Source organism: Bipolaris sorokiniana, assembly GCF_000338995.1.
Source record: "Bipolaris sorokiniana ND90Pr unplaced genomic scaffold COCSAscaffold_2, whole genome shotgun sequence".
Lineage (NCBI taxonomy): Eukaryota > Fungi > Ascomycota > Dothideomycetes > Pleosporales > Pleosporaceae > Bipolaris > Bipolaris sorokiniana.
The window spans coordinates 1889532-1907377 of record NW_006911896.1 but is presented as its reverse complement, the minus strand read 5'-3'; the positions used below and the strand labels follow the sequence as shown (position 1 = coordinate 1907377).

At 49.0% G+C, this 17846-nt stretch overlaps 6 protein-coding genes and 1 non-coding gene across 7 annotated transcripts; 5 read left to right on the top strand and 2 right to left on the bottom strand.

Annotated features, from left to right (window-relative positions):
- Positions 1-313: 313 nt before the first annotated feature.
- On the top strand, positions 314-2457 carry COCSADRAFT_134400 (uncharacterized protein). Its single transcript, XM_007697927.1, has 3 exons — positions 314-1271; positions 1326-1414; positions 1464-2457. The coding sequence occupies exons 1-3, from the start codon at positions 527-529 to the stop codon at positions 2280-2282; spliced, it is 1653 nt and encodes a 550-aa protein (XP_007696117.1). The 5' UTR covers positions 314-526; the 3' UTR covers positions 2283-2457.
- Positions 2458-2620: 163 nt separating this feature from the next.
- On the bottom strand, positions 2621-2711 carry COCSADRAFT_t11. The gene has a single exon. It is a non-coding gene; the product is annotated as a tRNA-Ser (tRNA).
- Positions 2712-3621: 910 nt separating this feature from the next.
- Positions 3622-5490, bottom strand: COCSADRAFT_109171 (uncharacterized protein). Its single transcript, XM_007697926.1, has 2 exons — positions 5067-5490; positions 3622-5014 (listed from the first exon to the last, which is right to left on the bottom strand). Exons 1-2 carry the CDS (start codon positions 5415-5417, stop codon positions 3902-3904), a joined length of 1464 nt encoding a protein of 487 aa, XP_007696116.1. The 5' UTR covers positions 5418-5490; the 3' UTR covers positions 3622-3901.
- A 524-nt stretch (positions 5491-6014) lies between these two features.
- On the top strand, positions 6015-6390 carry COCSADRAFT_79027 (uncharacterized protein; the record flags this gene model as incomplete). The annotated part of the gene is made up of 2 exons (XM_007697925.1): positions 6015-6140; positions 6193-6390. The coding sequence occupies 2 exons, from the start codon at positions 6015-6017 to the stop codon at positions 6388-6390; spliced, it is 324 nt and encodes a 107-aa protein (XP_007696115.1).
- A 329-nt stretch (positions 6391-6719) lies between these two features.
- On the top strand, positions 6720-8291 carry COCSADRAFT_80326 (uncharacterized protein; the record flags this gene model as incomplete). The annotated part of the gene is made up of 5 exons (XM_007697924.1): positions 6720-6885; positions 7089-7187; positions 7235-7525; positions 7584-7843; positions 7899-8291. The coding sequence occupies 5 exons, from the start codon at positions 6720-6722 to the stop codon at positions 8289-8291; spliced, it is 1209 nt and encodes a 402-aa protein (XP_007696114.1).
- Positions 8292-9552: 1261 nt separating this feature from the next.
- Positions 9553-11672, top strand: COCSADRAFT_33434 (uncharacterized protein). Its single transcript, XM_007697358.1, has one exon. The coding sequence runs from the start codon at positions 9696-9698 to the stop codon at positions 11304-11306; it is 1611 nt and encodes a 536-aa protein (XP_007695548.1). The 5' UTR covers positions 9553-9695; the 3' UTR covers positions 11307-11672.
- Positions 11673-12787: 1115 nt separating this feature from the next.
- On the top strand, positions 12788-16719 carry COCSADRAFT_178345 (uncharacterized protein). The gene is made up of 3 exons (XM_007697923.1): positions 12788-15098; positions 15153-15862; positions 15916-16719. Exons 1-3 carry the CDS (start codon positions 12865-12867, stop codon positions 16650-16652), a joined length of 3681 nt encoding a protein of 1226 aa, XP_007696113.1. The 5' UTR covers positions 12788-12864; the 3' UTR covers positions 16653-16719.
- The last annotated feature ends 1127 nt before the right edge of the window (positions 16720-17846 follow it).

Genomic DNA, 17846 nt, shown 5'->3' with positions numbered 1-17846 from the left:
TCGCGAGTTTAAGCAGATGCAAGAGACTTTATCTGGTGCGACGTGCTCCAATAGTACGTGAACGCGCCCTACGAATATGCAATGCAAGTGTATAGTACTTGCTTGGGGCCTCCATAAAAAACACGCCTTACGCCCTGAAGCACCCATGTTCGGAGTTAAGCACCCAATCTCTCCGTGACAAGCCACCGACGGTGCGGGCATAGAGGTGGTTGCACACCCTGGCCCGTACTTGGCTGCTAGTAATCTAGCCGTATTCCGTCTTGTGCCTCTTAAGCAATCATGCTGCTGTTTGTACACCTACGTTTGTGTTCCAGCTATTTGATTTGCATATTCCTGGGCGCGGATACAAACAGTTGAGAGGAATGCACATCTCAGTGCCATCGGTTTAACTACTAGTTACCTCTGGGTGTTCTTTATCAGCCTCTTTACTTTTCGAAACGACAAGCGGCGCAACACCGTCTGAGCATCGAATGATAGCAACTTGACTCAAACGCAAGACCTCTTTTATTCTCCACACATCGACACCATGTCCGAACGAAGGCCATCAGAACTCTATCGACACCCCACAAGAAGCGAGATCATTGACCAAGCAGTAGCCGAAGGCCACGATGCAGATATCCCAACCAAACTTGGCTCAATACACCAAGTACCAAGTCACGCTTCCGGAAAGGCACCCTGGAAACACCAGAATAAAGATGAACACGAAATGGGAGAGAAAGATGTCGAAAAGGGCAACACCAATTCAATATCCAGTGGCGACGACAACGACACAGAGGCAGGCGATGACCACGACCCCAACATCATTGACTTCGACGGACCGGACGACCCTGAGAACCCGATGAACTGGACAGCCTTCAAGAAATGGGGCACAGTATCTCTCGTCTCTGTAATCACCTTCCTCACACCACTCGCGAGCTCGCAGTTTGCACCCGGCGTACCTGACGTCATGCGCGACTTTCACTCGACGAGCAGCCTACTCGCAAGCTTCATGGTGTCGGTGTACGTGCTTGGCTACGCATGTGGGCCGATGGTCATCGCGCCACTATCTGAAATGTATGGGCGATTGCCGCTATATCACAGTTGCAATTTCTTGTTTATTATATTTACGGTTGCGGCGGCTGTAGCGACGAATATGACGCAGTTTATTGTGTTTCGGTTTTTCATGGGGTGTTTCGGGGGGGCACCCATGGTGCTTGGGGGTGGCACGATTGCGGATTTGATGTCGAGAGAGCAGAGGGGGACAGCGATGTCGGTGTGGATTATGGGGCCTAGTAAGTTGATATAATCATTTCCAAATGGAAGTGTGGCTAATGCGTTTGATGTAGCCATTGGACCTTGCGTCGGTCCTGTGATCGGTGGCTTCCTTACAGTTGCAAAAGGGTGGAGATGGAACTTCTGGTTTGTGGCTATACTGGTAAGCTTCGCATCACAATATGTAGGAGGCTGGCTAACTTGACCTTCAGGGTGGTGCATTCTTCATTATGTCACTTATCCTCATGTCAGAAACGTCCGCCGTCATCATCCTCCAACGCAAAGTCAACCGCCTCAAAGCCTCGACCGGCAACTCCAAACTGCGCTCCAAACTCGACACAGGGCTTACTACCCGCCAACTCTTCAAATTCTCGATTGTTCGTCCCACTAAAATGCTGTTTCTTTCGACGATTTGCTTTTCCATCTCCCTTTACATCGCCATCACATACTCCTACCTCTACATCCTCTTCACCACCTTCTCAGTTGTCTTCAAGGAGCAATATGGATGGAAGGGTGGGATAAGCGGTCTCTCGTTCCTAGGTCTCGGTATCGGCTCACTCATTGGACAATTAGTTTATGTCCGTTATGGCAACAAGATCGTCGACAAGCACATCAAACGCGGCGACTTTTGCCCTGAGCACCGTCTGTACATGATGTGTATTGGCGGCATATTTATTCCCTGTGGCCTCTTCATCTACGGCTGGAGCGTCCAGTATAAGACCCACTTTATGGTCCCCGAAGTTGCAACGGGCTTTATTGGATTTGGCCTGTTGATGTCGTTCATGCCCGCGACCACGTACCTGGTTGATGTGTTCACGGTACATGCTGCGAGTGCCATGGCAGCAAGTACCGTGCTGAGGAGTGTGGCTGCAGCGTTCATTCCGCTGAGCAGTCAGACCATGTACAAGAAGATGGGGTATGGATGGGGAAATAGCATGTTGGGGTTTATATCGCTGCTAATGGTGCCGATGCCGTTTTTGTTCATCAAGTTTGGGGAGAGGATCCGGGCGAGAAGTACAGTCAAATTGTGAGGTGAGGAGGGTAGAATTACATTTCTTCGCGTTTGAAAGACCGCTGGGACCGGTCGTAATATGCACCTATAGCTGTAATGATGATGATTGGTACACATGTATAGACAGCATAGAAGGCTATAGTTAGTAACGTCTACATACTTTAGTATACTATATACGAAGCTATTACTCGCATCATAATCGTAGAGCAGGTGCGCCATCTCAAGCGAAGCAAAAAAGAAAGTAAGCACCCAGCCAAAGCGGCATGAACCGGACTGCATTAACGCGCAAAAGGCAGTGCTCTACGCAGGTGGTTCATCTCATAAAAGATAAGACAAAAATGCAAAAAGAAAAAAGAACGATGCGGAGGAGATTCGAACTCCTGCGGCCGAAGCCATATGATATCTAGTGAATTCGAGTCATACCCATTAACCACTCTGGCACCGCACCTGAATGCTGTGGTGATTGATGGAAATTTTGGTTTTTACATAAAATATATTGTGCCATAGATTTTTGCGGTTAAGCGAGATGTGGGTGACGTGGGGTAAGACAACTCCGTTTCCTTCTTCACTATAGGTTGTGGAATATTATGTACTAACATGGAATCGCGATTTTGCATGCGAACATAGTGCAATATCTTAATCGGCCATGAGTATTCTGAAATCAATGCTGTGGTTGGTGAAACACGGAACATTTATGATTGTTTTCATGTGGAGTGTACATATGTTCCTTGAATAATGAACATTCTAGAATCTATTCTACAAAAACATACCCCAACCGCAATCAAGTCCCTTTCTTACTCTGAAACTCCCGTTCATAACAAAAAAAATTCACTGCCAAAATTTTGCAACATCCTCGATCCTCAGACACTCCGCTCCTTCATGCACTCTCCTCGCAGGAATAGCATCCTGCCTCGCCGGCTCGGAAGCTTGTATGCCCCAGCGCGCAAGCTCTTCTGAACTCTCTGCCCATTCCTCTTCGCTGCAGGATTGAGTTTGCGAAACAGCTGGTTCTTGGACTTGTTGCTGTTGTTGCAATTCTTGTGTTTCGCAATGCTCGGTGTACGCATAGAGCGTGTGCCGTTGAGCGCGGCAGTGGCCGATGATGTGGTCGTGTTGGTTTGTTACAGCTGCGGTGATTGTTGTAGCTGACATTTTTGTCTTTGTAGTTGCTGGTATCTCTAGTTGTGGTTGAGATGCAAGCCTCGATGTGTGTATATGTAATGTAGATATGATTACTGATGCTTTGTTGTGATGGTAGGAACGAAAGTGGCAGGTACTCAAATCTTTTTATATGAATGATTAGCGGACGAAGTCATGCGATCACGGAGCGTGGACAGGGACTTGTACGAGGACAAGGTGACGGTGCAGAGGACGCGACAACGTGTGGCGTTATTGCATTGCATTGGGTAAGCTAGTTTGGTGATGGTGGTGAGATTGGAAAGTGGCGCCACCTTTGCCGCGTGAGCGAGGAATAACGCTGCCAACGCAGCCAAAGACGGAATGCTACGGAACTATGGAAGTTAAAAAATATTGGAATCATGATATACAACGCAAGACAATGGGTATCCTAAGCTCAAGCAAACTCAACTGAAATGCGGAAAAAAAAGTTCAAGGAAATCGGTAAAAGAAATAACGGTTTCAGCAGTCACCGGCACGCGAAGATTCTGATACTGGCGGCGAGGGAGGGTGCGAGGTATCCAGATATGACCTCTTCGCATGCGGCAGTTCATCCATTTCCACTTCTGTGCGTGCGCGCTTGTGTAACGCATTGGCTGATTCGATGTTTATGTGCGGTAGTGTGGATTGGTTGACCTGGCGCTGTGACTGTCTTGCTTCCTTTTTCTTAACCACAGCCTTCTTCCACTGTGCTACGACGCGCACAACGGAAGCAACACGCTCGAAATGCGACATGGGAGGTGCAGACTCCATGTCCACCCACTCAATCTTCCTTAAACCCATTAATGCCTTGTTGGCAAAGGACTTGGAGAGAGCTTTGGTCATAAACTCAATTTGCTGCTGGTTTAGAACTGGATCTCGGAGACCAAAACGCAAGGTCAAGTAACCTCTTGGCCTGGTCCGCCAACTAGGCAAGTGCAAGGCATGAGCTTTCGCGAGTTTCAGAGGCGCCAGAAAAATATGTTGTTCGCTGTAGTGAACGCTCTTACCACGAGACCATATCTGGGACGGAGTATCCTTGCGGCGGGGGTCCATGTTGATACGCTGATACAGACGAAATGTAGATATCGGACCCTCGCCGTCCTTGTCCAGGAGTTCTTTGAGAGCATCAATGAGCGCGCGGGTGTACGAGTTCTTGCCAGGAGCTTCAGTCGTCTGATCGATTGCACATGCGCTGAGGAGCTCGAATCGCTTGTGGCCATCCTTGGAAGACTTGACAAAATTGCTCGAGTAGCAGGTATCCAGAATGGTCAGGACATCTCCCTCGACATCCTCATGCCTGAGAAGGTCTTCTGCCTTGTTCCAAGTTGCGCGGGCGGCCGTGCGGAATCCTCTATCCTGGAGCAGAGCATTATTCCGGAGACTGCCCGTGAGTTCGAGGCAGTGTTTCTGGTCGTTGAAGACGCCATGACCGGTGTAGTATACAATCAAGAGGTTGTCTGGCCCGTCGTTATTGCAGATGAAATCGCTAACGTAGCTGTCTAGCTGGTGCTGTGGCTTCTTGACGACATTGAGTTCGACGATGCTGGTGGCGTAGTTGAATCGCTCACGGAAGAGAGAGCCGAGTTCCCTTGCCTAGTAAAGTCAGAGGGTGACGTACGCCAACACGTGTTTCACACCAACTCACCTCTTCACCTGTCTTGAGCTCGTCGAGGTCATCCGCCCACTTGATGATCAACACTGCGACATGCGAGTACCCCTCCGGCAAGTCCATATTCCGCGCGATAGCCTCAGCCCACCAGTTCTGCATCTCTGCGGCTCTTTCTTGGTATTCGGCATCTGCCACGCTTGAGATGCTTTCGGGCATGCGCCCATCGCCCTGCTGAACCAGTCCATCTTGGGATGGCTCTTCGTCAATCGATTGTATCCGTATGTCGGCATGGATGACTTTGTTTGGATATGGGTTCACGACTCGAGGAGCCGCCTCGGCTACGATTGTTTGCACGACGTGCGCGCCAGTGTCTGAGGAGAGAGCCATGAATCAAGAGGACAGCGGGGTTGCTGCAGAGAGTGAGGTTTGCAGCAACCAGCCATAATTAAGAAAGCGTTCGCAGTGGTTTTCAGCCCCCATATTGGCGGGATATGCACGACACGCGCGAGCGGGGAGATGTGGTGGATGCGAGGGCCAGCCTGCCAATCAACGCCCGGCCAATTTCCGCTTGGGGGCCGCACACGGAGCCTCGATTGTCTATTTTCGACCATCGTCTTACCGGAATCATCGGTGCCGTGTGCGAACGCTGCTCATGGCAAACCGCACATAGGAATGTTGGCTTACTCAATCGTGGTGCGCCTCCAGCGCGAGCTGATAAACGGTGTTGCTCGGACAAGGCACAAACGATGCCGAAGCGGCGGCTGTGCAAGCACACATTTGGGCCCCCATCTGTAATCATACCAGTCACAAACCTGTGCTGCCTGGGGCTGCATCAATCATCCCTCTGAGAGGCCAGCAATAAGGACTTGTATATTAACACCCGATTCTTCTTCTCCTCCTCAAGGGCATAACCCACAAGGCTATTCTGCCTCACTTCTCGCATCTCTCCAAGCCATGGCAACCACCACACTCGGCACGCAGCACATGCAGCCTGCTGAAGACATTCACGCAGCTGACAACCAGCCACACGAGCATGTTCTAGCCTCACAGCCGGAATATGAAATTCCAGACACCAAATCCGGGGTGCGCGTGGATCCCGACGCCGCAATGGTAAGCTCGGGGTTCTTCATTACACATGCGATGTCGTCTCACAATGCCTTAGGCAAGCGCGCGCTTCAAAAAGGGTGATGTCGTCCACAAGCCAGTCTTCGTCAATGGCCTGCGCAGCAAGGGCGTCTTCACAATCTACGACCGCAGGCCCAATCCCGCGGGCTATGTCGAGTACAAGCTCAAGAATGTCTACGACATGAGGGTCGAATCTGGGTGGACTCGCGAGAAGGAACTGAAGCCTGGTAACTAAGCGTTGTCACCTCACCTTGCCATGTGGCTCAGCTCACCGGTAGCTGCCAGGCAGCTGAAATCAAGGCGGGTGCAACCAATCGCGCATGAGGCGTTAGGGGCGTTGGGGGGCTGAGCTTTATTGAGGGGACAACAATCCCCGTCCAAAGTCATGTCTGATGGCTATGCAATTCCTATTCCGCCACATTTTCACGAGCCACATTTGTTCTTAATGTCTGTCTGACCATTTCTTGAACTTGCGCAAAGCTTTTCATCTTCTCTCCTATTACATCCTCGTTTACGTGAAGAGCTGCGCTCCCTTTCAGGCCCACAATGACCCCTCCTCGAACCATGACGGGAGACACCTACATCGAAAAGGCCCCTGAATCCCCAGCATCCCAAGCCAACACAGATGCAACTCTAGCTGAGGGCTTTGTTGAAACCGCCGACGACACCCACTCCACGATCCATCCGTCCGTGCGGACAGATTCGATTGATATCGAGAGTGCACAGCCTCGTAGGTGTTCCCACCCGCCCATTTGGCCCCCAAAGTCTGCCTGCCGGTCTTGGCTCAACGCCCCGTCTCGTCATGCAGCTATCGCATGTGAAAAACGCCCTGCCGTCAGCACCTATGTGCACAATGGCTCGGAGATTCTGGACCAACTACATCAAGACGCAACACGCGCTTCATAGAAACCAAACAAACTAATATTCGGATAGAAGGGAAGGAAAAGCGCCCCAAATTGCTCCAACGGATAACGGTACCTTTTCGTTCGGCACCTGAACCGGAATATGTGACTGAAAATAGAACGCGCAAGTGTATGCAATCTCCTCTCCTTAGATCGCTCGATTCTCACAATTGGCAGTGGAGGAAACACCCAATGGATTTCCTAGACTTGCTGCATTCCAAGCAAGCGAACCAAATTTCTCCCTATACCGTTCTTTCAGCTACTTACACTCACGCGTTCTGCTTGACCTGCAAGATCAAATCACTTGTCTAGAGAAAGAGCTAGACGAAATTGATTGGGAAGACCATGACGAGGATGCCGACCGTTTGAAGTCAAGAGACTATGATACTCAACAACCTGATGGAGAAGGGGAGCCACGTACCCGCCGAGTTATACTTCGTGAGATCCAGTCGAAGTTACTAGAATATGGTGAGTATCAAACGATGCAAATCTATAATTGGATTTCGACGCTAACAATCATCTTCAGACGAGGTCCTCATCAAGGCAAGGACACTAGAGTCGTTCCAAAGACCTTCAGACCGCAACTACCGCAGCGTCCGGCGCTATTGCCACAACCAAAAACCGCTAATGGACGCTGAAATGGACTCTATCCGCACCAAGGAAGACATCGTCTCTCTGCACAACGGCCGCGAATGGGCTACTTTCGACGGCGGCGTAGAGACAGTGATTGGCCAAATCGACCGCCTTCTGCAAAAGGTCTTCCGAACCGAGTCCTTGCCACTCCAGGTAATTATTTCGCCTTTTGCGGCAAAACCGTCATACGATGCTGACTGTTGCTTAGAAATACTTCCGCACACCAGAGGCCCAAGAAAAGACAACAAACCCCTACGTCTCCTTCTACAGCAGCTCCCGCATCGACAAACTCGTCAACGTTCTCATTACCGTGGTCATCTTCTGTCTCCTGGTCGTCCCCGTCGTCACTATGTACCAGCTCACAAGTACTGCCACACATGCAGAGCCAAGCCCTACTGACAAGAACGCTACTGCTGCTGTGGATATAAATAAGAGGGATACTTTCAATGCCGTTGGTGTTTTAATGGTTTTTACACTGCTGTTTAGTGCTGCGATGAGTTTGCTCACGAAAGCGGCGAGACACGAGCTGTTCGCGGCGTCTGCAGCTTATTGCGCCATCTTGGTTGTATTCATAGGGAATTTTACGGGACCGGGGAATTGATAGGCGTTTAATGTTAATGATTAATGATAATGAGTTATGATTGATGATGGGTATTGGTGTTCGGTGAATGCCAGCTTGGTAGTAGGGAAGTAAGCCAGCAAGACCATGCCTCTCGTTGCTTCCATTAAGTCCAGGGTCATTACTCCTACTTTGAAGTCAAAAGCTTGGTGGCCGGCACGTTCTTTCTCTGATGACTTTACGTTGCAAGCATATACCAGGGCTGCTGCTGGATCTGGATAGCCGGATGAAAACTTGCCCTACTACAGAAGTGTAACTACTCATTAACGCCAACACCACGCACTGTTCAGCTACTCAGAATAAGTACTTACATAAAACAGTAATTTGGTGATGCTCATGAACCTTTTACGGAATTCTTCACGCTGTTCGTGGTTATCTTAGCTGCGATTTGGGCTACTATTGAACCAAGTTTTCATCCAGCTATATCGGTTCACTAAGAAGCTCAGATACTTCACGTAAAGATCATTCTATTCCGATAATTTTCGGTAAGGCCAAACAATTTTTTTTCAAAGTCTTTCGATGCTACGATCGATTCTCAGCGGGGACTTGATACAAACCTTAGTGCAATCATTCATCATATATTGAGCAATCACCTCCTATATTTGAGCATTCGGGATCAGGGATTGGGATGCACACTGGGCTGAGATACGTGGAAATAAGCCGTTTCTTACTAGGATCATGCACGAGTACTACAACACAGGCAGCTGTTATGGCATTGGCACGTAACCCAATGATAAGGCATACCACCTTGGTGGATATCCTATACTTAGCTCAACTGCTCAGTAGCCCCGGCAGATCCATTATTGTAAGTTTGGATCATCCGTCTGTTTTTGCTGCTTTCATAGTTCCGACACTGCGCCGTAGCACAGGCCAAATTCCCCTCGATGCCGCACGGATGCTAGACTAAATAAGATAGATGAGCACCGGAAATACAAGAAAGGGGCAACCGGAAATACAAGAAAGGAGCAACCCGAAGTGAATACTCTTCTCTTCCACAATTAGGACTATAAGTGAGTTTTCATCTATTGACTCTCATAACTATTTCTACGGTGACTCAAAACACAGGTTTTGGAGACGACTACATGGGTCTCAGACGCCCCGGAAGCAACCGGAAAGTCTGACTACGAATCTATCTATGCCGCACGTATGCAGAGACACGATTCATGCATAAAGTTTGAACAATAAGATATTAAATGATCCCTTTGTGTGATACTCGTTCTCTCTTCTAGCTTCCCGCCCAGCTCCCTTTGTAAAAGAAGGTAGTCGGGACAAGAATTAGACAACAAAGTCTAACAACACATTACTTTGAATATATGAGATTTTTCGATTACATGTCATTATCATTATCCCATCTTCCCATCCTCGGAAGTTCTCAGAAGTCTTGCCATGTCATTCCTTCTCAACTACGCTTTTGGACAACAACCCGCTCCAAAGCGCATACCAACGGATACAGTCATACCGCTGAATAGCCGGGATGATAGAAGTGAGCACAGAAACATTGTGGTAGAGCTCACTATGTGCTTCGACGATGTTCTCGATGCCCAAAAACTCGCTGATGCACTTTGGAAATTGCTCGAGAAGCCTCGTTGGAAAAAGGTGGGAGCACGAATACGCTTGAACAACAAAACTGGGCGACTTGAGAATCATATTCCGGCACAGTATACAAAGGATCGGCCACCAATTGATTATACTCAAAAGACGTATGATATGAAACTACAGGAACATGCCGTCTGGAGCAGATTCCCCAGTGTCGAAGACAATGATCGTATACAATCATTTGAAACCTTACCTGTGACGACTGAGCTTACACCGTCGGAGAGCGGTCCAAAAGTGCTTGAATATTGGACTCATAGCGATAAGGCACAGTTGGGGTTGGACATAGCCAATTTCCAAAATGCGACATTGGTCACGGTGACGTGGCTGCATACACTAATGGATGCCTTGGGACTCCATACACTATTGCAGGCATGGATCGCGGTCCTGGAAGGAAGGGATGAAGACGTGCCAGAACTCTGGGACTACGATATTGACTATTTAGAGGAGCTTGGAACGCTTTCAAATGAAGAAGACGAAAAGAAACAGCATTCGGTCTGGACGGCAGCACTAAGTCTGAAGGACTGGATATCGAGGCTACCGAGGTTACCGAGCTTCAAGCTCATCCTTGCTGTCCTTCACTGGCGCATATTCCAGACCCCCAAGCCACAATGCGACCGCAAAATATACATACCAGCGTCCTCCATGGCCCGACTACGCAATGAAGCAATGAGTGACCTCGCCTCACTCGACCCTTTACAAATAACCTACAACACCTCTGCTCCTTCCAACACCACACCGTTCCTCTCCGATGGCGACATCATCACCGCATGGCTAATCCGGCACCTTGTAACCTCCGACCTCGAACTCCCCAAGCACCCTCCCACCCGCCCGATCTTGTTTCTCAACGTCCTCGAAATGCGCGACGTACTAGGCGAAGCCACGGAAAAATACAAAGTCCTGATCCCCAAAAGCACAGCATACGTTGGAAACGCCACCGCCGGCCTCTACACCCACTTTACGCTAAAACACTTTCTCGGGCTCCCCCTCGGCCACATAGCCGCCAAACTCCGCAAAAGCATCGTCGACCAGGGCAATCGCGAGGCGCTCGAAGCATCGCACCGCGACCAGCGCCTCGGTCACTACGACCACGTGCTCCCGCCTGGTACGACGATGATTCCCAAGATAATCATCATGAGCAACTGGAACAAAGCGAGATTTTTCGAAACAGACTTTTCGGCTGCCCTTGTTCCTGGAAAGAGCGAGACGAGCAATCGAGGAGGAAGGAGGGGGAGGCCGACGTATTATCATACCAATGGGATATTTAGGCGCCAGAGCGACTGGGTGTCTTTGGCGCACATGACGAATTTGGTGGGGAGGGATGCGAAGGGTGGGTATTGGGTTACTGCGTCGATGCCGAAGGAGTCGAAAGAGAGGTTTATGAAGAGTATTGTGGATGGTTGAAGGGAATGTGGGAATGAGTTTGGGTGTAGTGTGGGGTGGATGAGATGTCTTATATCAGGTCAGGTGATGCTGGGAAAACATAGAATACATTTCGTGATGCAATGGTTTTTTGTTGGTGTTTTGTATGAAGCAGAGGAAACCGAAATGTATCGATCTATTGTGCCGGGTCAAGCTCTCGCACAGTCGCCCCATCGATGCAGAATAAGACTTTTTCAACTCTCGGCGAAGCTTCTTTGTTCTCTTTCCATTCTTGAAGCCAGATTTGGACGTATTCCTGCACATCCTTCAAAAAATATTTTGCTCTCTCGACGTTGGCGGGGTAAAGTTGTTTGAAGTAGAGATGGGCGAGGCCATCGATTATTCTCACCGGCACTTCTGATTCACTTAGGAGTTTGTTCCCGTCTCTATAGGCACTCGTATCGATATGAAATGCTAGGGTCTTGGTTCTAGAGATGAAAGGGCTTCCTATTGGTTCGCCTAAAAAGGGCTGTTCCATGAAGTCGGAGAGCGTGTTGACGATGCAAGCGTCGATGTTTTCGTTACCACTACTAACCAGGTTGTTGAGTGGATTCAATGCCCGCCAGTTCAAGTACCTTGTAGCTGGCAAACAGTCCTTATCCGTGCTCTTGCAAGCACCTGCTATGGATTCCGCATTCCACTCGTTCTGTAGCGACCGTTCGTGTTCAGTGCAGCAAAGAATGAAATGGACGTCGATTCTGTCAAAGGCGCCTTCTTTCCGCACGGGCAGATTTCGCCACGTTGGCCAAATCCAATGGTCGTCGACGATTGCGACGTCGAGGTCGAGGGTCTGCGGCTTCTTTGAGAGATAGGTTTGAGTCTCCAAGTAGAGTTTCCGACTCGTAAGTAAGAGATTCAGTGCAGGGTGTCGTCCGTCGAGTTTCAGTTTAGGGACGCAATATATGTTTCTAGGAAATAGGCCTGTGTCACCTACTGGCCGGTAGCGTTTGCTCTCCTGCGGCCAGTGGATAGAAGTGATCACGAGGTCAATAATCTCAAAGAGAAGTTCACTTGGTAGATCTGATAGTCTCGCCATAGCTGTGTGGATAGCGTCATGATGTTATTTGATGAAGGGTGTTCGCCTGTTTTGGGCTGCGCCCTAGTAGTAGTATGATGTAATCACCCCACTAACCTTTTGCCCAGTCCCCATACACCAACGGTTGTTGTTTCTTCTCTCATGCGAGTACAATCGGCCCTGTTATGACTTCGCCTCTTGCGGGTGCAAGCATTTGAGACACGCTCGATCCATAATTGTGGCGCATGCTCCCGTTTCAGTTAGCGTAGATGACTCATTATATCTCACTGATGCACGAGCTCCAGGTACAGCTGCTGTCATACTTTTACCTTTTTTGAACGTTTGATTTATGCTCTTAGTGGATTTGCATGGGTGGAGATGTATTCTGGTACAACATAAGTATCATTCTATGCTCGTTGACATTCAACATCGCCGCCACTTTCTTTATTTACGTTCACACGATACCCCTTCGCGATTTCTTTCTATTTTACATTTCTTTTCGCAAACGTTACAGCATTCTAAACAATGGCTTCTACGGAAGAATTGCCAACGCCCGCACGTATTTCAACAACATCGTATGATACGGCCCTTTGCATTATACCACCTAGGTCGCAATGCGGTTACGTCGATCAGTTGCGAGAGCTCTACGACAAGGCTTTTGGGAGATGGCCAGCACACGTCAATGTCGTATACCCATTCGTAGCACCCGAGCAGCTTCCACGGGCGCAGAAACAAATCCAAGACTATCTTGCAACGCGCCTGGATCAAAACAAACCAATTAACGTGGAACTAACCCAAGCTGGGTATTTTACACAAAAGAACAAGTGCACAATATTCCTTAGCGAAGACAGTGCGAAGGACGATAGTAGCGATTCAAATGCGACCCTCGAATCACTACGGAAATTGGTGCTGGAAGCTATAGGACAACAACCTCTTCGATCTACCTTACATCTTACTCTTGGCCAATCTGAAGACAACACAGTCTTCGCACGGCAATATCTCTTGAACAAAGCAAAGCTGATCCCGCACCTACGGTTTAGCGTTGGATCACTTGCTATCTTAGTACGTGAACGAACGACTGGTTCCGATTCGACAGATTGCATGCGCCTCTTCTCTACCATCGACATCTGCTCCTCTGATATCGTACCAAGGCCTGACAGCCCTAATTACTGGGTGCGGAGCCTTCCCTCGAATACAACAGCACTCCAATCTGAGGACACTCAAGATGAAAAATTCCAACAGGAGCTCAGTCAAGGAGTGCAGCCAGGATCGACATACTACTTCGATGAAGACGAATACAAATGGTCAATTTACGATGCTGAGGAACAGGAAGAAATCGAAGCGGAGACACTCACAGTCGCAAGCTATAACGTTCTGATCGATAGCGAGTACCCCCCGACACATGATCGCGATTCTTTGCTCGTCGTTAACATCCTCTCGGACCCCGCAATGGCGGATATCCTAGTGCTGCAAGAGATGTCAGATGATTTCCTATCCTATATGTTGGGCGACAGTGAGATTCAGCGAAGATATCCCTTCGTTTCCCACGGACCCCCCGAACAACCCGACATTGGACCGCTACCCAGTTTGCGAAACATTGTTGTTCTGAGCCGTTATCCATTTTCGTGGAAGTCAGTACCATTTCATCGAAAGCACAAGGGCGCCATTGTTGCACAGTTCCGAGGGTTGGCGACATCTGGTTCGTCAAGCTCGGAAGGCCTGGTAATTGCTAGTGTCCACTTGACTGCTGGCCTCACTGATGGTTCGACTGCAACTAAACGAGCTCAGATGAAAACACTCATTAGCCATTTGGAGCAGAACTATGCGAACGAGCCATGGATCATTGCCGGCGACTTCAACATTGTCACCTCAACTTACACCATTGAAACTGCTTGCAAGAACAAGGCCATCACTGAAGAGACCGCGAACACACTCTCTTCTATAGAGACCTCAATTAGCGATGCTGGTTTTTTTGATGCCTGGGCTGTTGCCAGAATTGAAGGAACTGACCAGACAAGTACTACTGATCTGGGAGAGCTATATGAAGGCGAGGAATCTGCGACGTTTGATCCACAAAACAACAGGCTTGCTGCAGGAACCACCACCACTTCGCACGATCGCCCACAGCGCTACGACAGGATACTGGTCCACCCAAATAACACTCTTCATGTGATCTGGTTCAATCAATTTGGTCAGCCTGAGACCATCAATGGTGTGCAGGTAGTCGCTAGTGATCACTATGGAGTAAGAGCAAGACTAAAGATTGGGCATGGTGGAACGATCGACAGTGTAATGGATACCGATTCGAGCAACCAACCTTCAGTTCAACTGAAGCGCGCAATCGCGACCTTGATGGACTCCTCGGACATGTCTTCAGCGCTTGAGGTCCATGGTATGATTCCCAACGATGAGCAAACAACCCAGCGACAAGAAGCATTTGAGCTTCTCCAGCGAATTGTCTCGGACACAAGTGAAGATGCAGATACTGTGCAACCTGGTATTCCACTAGTCATAGTACCAGTTGGCTCGTATGCTCTAGGTGTTTGGACATCCAGTTCAGACATTGACTGTCTTTGCATTGGCTCCATCAGTTCGAAGACATTCTTCAAGCTTGCTCGACAACGTCTCGTCAAAGCCGGAAATCCTCAAGTGCGCATTTTGAGAAAGGTTGAAGCTACTACTGGTACTATGCTTGAACTTTCTGTCAATGGCATCTTGATGGACATGCAGTATTGTCCCGCAGCGCAAGTGGTAGAAAGGTGAGCCCTTGATTTTAATCGTTCCTAGTAACGGTACTGACGTGTTTTGTGTAGATGGTCTGAGTTTGCAGACATTCCAGCATCCGACCCCATCTTCAACCTCTCGATGCTCTCGCTTCGCAAGTTGAAACCCTACCGCGACCTACTATACCTCCAGCGCACAATTCCATCACGATCTCTCTTCCGCCAGGCTTACCGATTGATCAAGCTGTGGGGTGTCCAGCGCGGTCTCTACGCTGCAAAGTTTGGTTATCTGGGCGGAATGCACATCACGCTCATGCTCTCCTGGGTTTGCAAGAGCCTAGCACATGATGTCGGCTCAGTAAATGTCGCAGATATAGTCGTGAGCTTTTTCCAACACTACGCAAACTTTGATTGGTCGAATGATATGGTGTACGATGCGTTCTTTCACAAGAAGAAGCCACGATACAACCGCAGTACAAGAGAGCCCATGGTTATTCTCAGCTTTCATGCACCCAACTCTAATTTTGCACAAAAATCTACGGTTCCGGGTTTGCAGATGTTGATCAAGGAGTTCAAGGCTGCCGATATGAAGTTAAGCGAGCCTGGTATGACCTGGCAAAAGTTCTTCAGCACATCATCAGATCTGGCCTTAAAACCTTGTCTTCCTTCTGGAGTTGTTGAGTTTCTAAACGCTTATAGTGATTTCGTGAAGATCGACATCCAGTTCTGGGGTCGTATGCTTGCAAAAGGCAAGGGTTTGGTTGGCTGGGTTGAGTCGCGTTGCATATCCATCGTCGTTGGTAAGTACTCCGAGACCTGAAATAATACTTAGACACTTTGACTGACTATTCAGACATCCACAAAGCACTTCCAGGATCAGAAGTACGAGTCTGGCCAGCTCTATTCACAGACGATGCTCCCAATGATTCGACCGATAGCAACGACTTTCAGGGATGTTACTTGATTGGCTTGTCGAAAGCCGCAGAGGGTAGCTTGACTGGAAGTTCCGGAGACAAACAAGAAGCCAAGAGAGCATTAGAAAAAGTGCTTGATCGTTTCCTGACCCAGCTCCGAACCGATGAGAAGAACTACGACTCAAACACCTGCTGGATTGATGCGTCACTAGTGAAGAGGCGTGATGTCAAGGCTCTACACCTAGATGATCGGGAATGGGGACACTACATTATGGATATGGACTCCGATTCAGAAGACGAAGAAGAACTTGAAGAAGAACTCGAAGACGCCGACGAAGCCAAGCCGCAGCGTGCAATCCCACAACGCCCAAAGCCCACCTCGACACCCTTATCGAGTTCAAAACTCCGTCCAGCTTCGGATGTTCTCAACCGATTACGCTGGGACCCAAGTCTTGATCCCAGTGACTACATTATCGGATATGAAGACAGATTTCTCGGTGCGAAAGAGACAGGGCTTGAGAAGTGGAAGACGGAGCAGACGGATGAAGAGTTTATTCCTCAGCATAGGATTCTTTATTTCAAGAAAAAGAGCGAAGATGGAGGAGCAGAGATTGTGTGGGAGAGAGCGACGAGGATTGATAAGGTTTTTGGGAGTGGACTTGGGACTGGAAAGTGATCATGTACTAGAGTTGATAAACGTCAAATGAAGTTTTTACCAGAAGAGCCAGTGACTGGTCGCTGCCTATCTTGAATAGCTGCATTTTCCCATTTAGAGCTGAGAATGGATAGAGAACAACACAACCATTCAATCTTTTTAATTTCAAGTTACATACGAGACTATAGAGTCAGAATCTGAAGCCAGTCTTTTTGAGTGCACATGCATTCACGTGCGCTACATACCATTCGCGTGGCTGAATCTCAAAGGCAACAAAGTCAATCGGCAAACCTCACTAAGAAACATACCCCGAACGGCCAAGACTCTTAACACCACTCTCAACAAGCCTCAGGCACTTCACGCTTTATTACGTAACCTCCGGAAACCACGGATAACTTTTGAAATCTAGGGAAACTCATCCAACCTCACTACTTTAATTCAGCGAAAAACAAGCCACCAAACTCACACTCATAAATCGTCCCACCATCAAATCCTCCAAGCCATAAAAAGAAGAAAAGGCTTAGCAAACCCATTCCTCCCCAAAGCCCTCGCAATCCCCTCCCCAAAGGGCATCCTCAATACCCTCCACACTACCATCATCCCCAACCCCAACCTCACACCCTCTCGCATCTCGCCTCTCCACCCAAGCGCCCCTAAAGCAGTAAAGCGCGCCCATGGAGCGGTTGGTCACGGAGAATTAAGAACAAATAACCAACCCAACCAACCTAACCCTGCCCGTTCCCCACGCCCATGCTCCCGCTTCCTTCCTCTCTCCACCCATTCTTCCCATTCCGCATACCTACCTGACCCCCAGCAAAGTCTGTTCAGTATGGTTATAATATAGAACCCTTTGTAATCTCTAGCCCGTGCTGCACGCCAGATAGAGTACACGGCACGTCCTAATCATATGATATGTATGGGTGTGGGTGTGGGTGTGGAGGAACGGCAGATGAGATAACAATCGTTCGTTCAGGAGACGAGATCGACAAGGGTGACATGGGTGGGCTGGTAATACGTCTACAATTTCCATTTTCTGACTGGCTGGCTGGGGGGAGGGGAGTTGGTTGGAGGAGAAGGGAGGAAAGGGCAAAAGTGGGGTCGGACCGAAAGCGGGTTGGCGACGAGGGGTGTTTCGCAGGGGTTTCGGGGGCCGCGGTTAGGGATAAGGAGGGGGAGAGGTGGGATGTGAGAATTTGTGGAATAGGATTGGGATTG

Coding starts and splice junctions, on each gene's coding strand:
- COCSADRAFT_134400 (XM_007697927.1), top strand. CDS start 527: ATGTCCGAACGAAGGCCATCAGAACTCTATCGACACCCCACAAGAAGC. Junction 1,272..1,325: donor GGTGTGGATTATGGGGCCTA/GTAAGTTGATAT, acceptor CGTTTGATGTAG/CCATTGGACCTTGCGTCGGT. Junction 1,415..1,463: donor TCTGGTTTGTGGCTATACTG/GTAAGCTTCGCA, acceptor CTTGACCTTCAG/GGTGGTGCATTCTTCATTAT.
- COCSADRAFT_109171 (XM_007697926.1), bottom strand. CDS start 5,417: ATGGCTCTCTCCTCAGACACTGGCGCGCACGTCGTGCAAACAATCGTA. Junction 5,015..5,066: donor AGCTCAAGACAGGTGAAGAG/GTGAGTTGGTGT, acceptor TGACTTTACTAG/GCAAGGGAACTCGGCTCTCT.
- COCSADRAFT_33434 (XM_007697358.1), top strand. CDS start 9,696: ATGTCATTCCTTCTCAACTACGCTTTTGGACAACAACCCGCTCCAAAG.
- COCSADRAFT_178345 (XM_007697923.1), top strand. CDS start 12,865: ATGGCTTCTACGGAAGAATTGCCAACGCCCGCACGTATTTCAACAACA. Junction 15,099..15,152: donor GCAGCGCAAGTGGTAGAAAG/GTGAGCCCTTGA, acceptor TGTTTTGTGTAG/ATGGTCTGAGTTTGCAGACA. Junction 15,863..15,915: donor TTGCATATCCATCGTCGTTG/GTAAGTACTCCG, acceptor CTGACTATTCAG/ACATCCACAAAGCACTTCCA.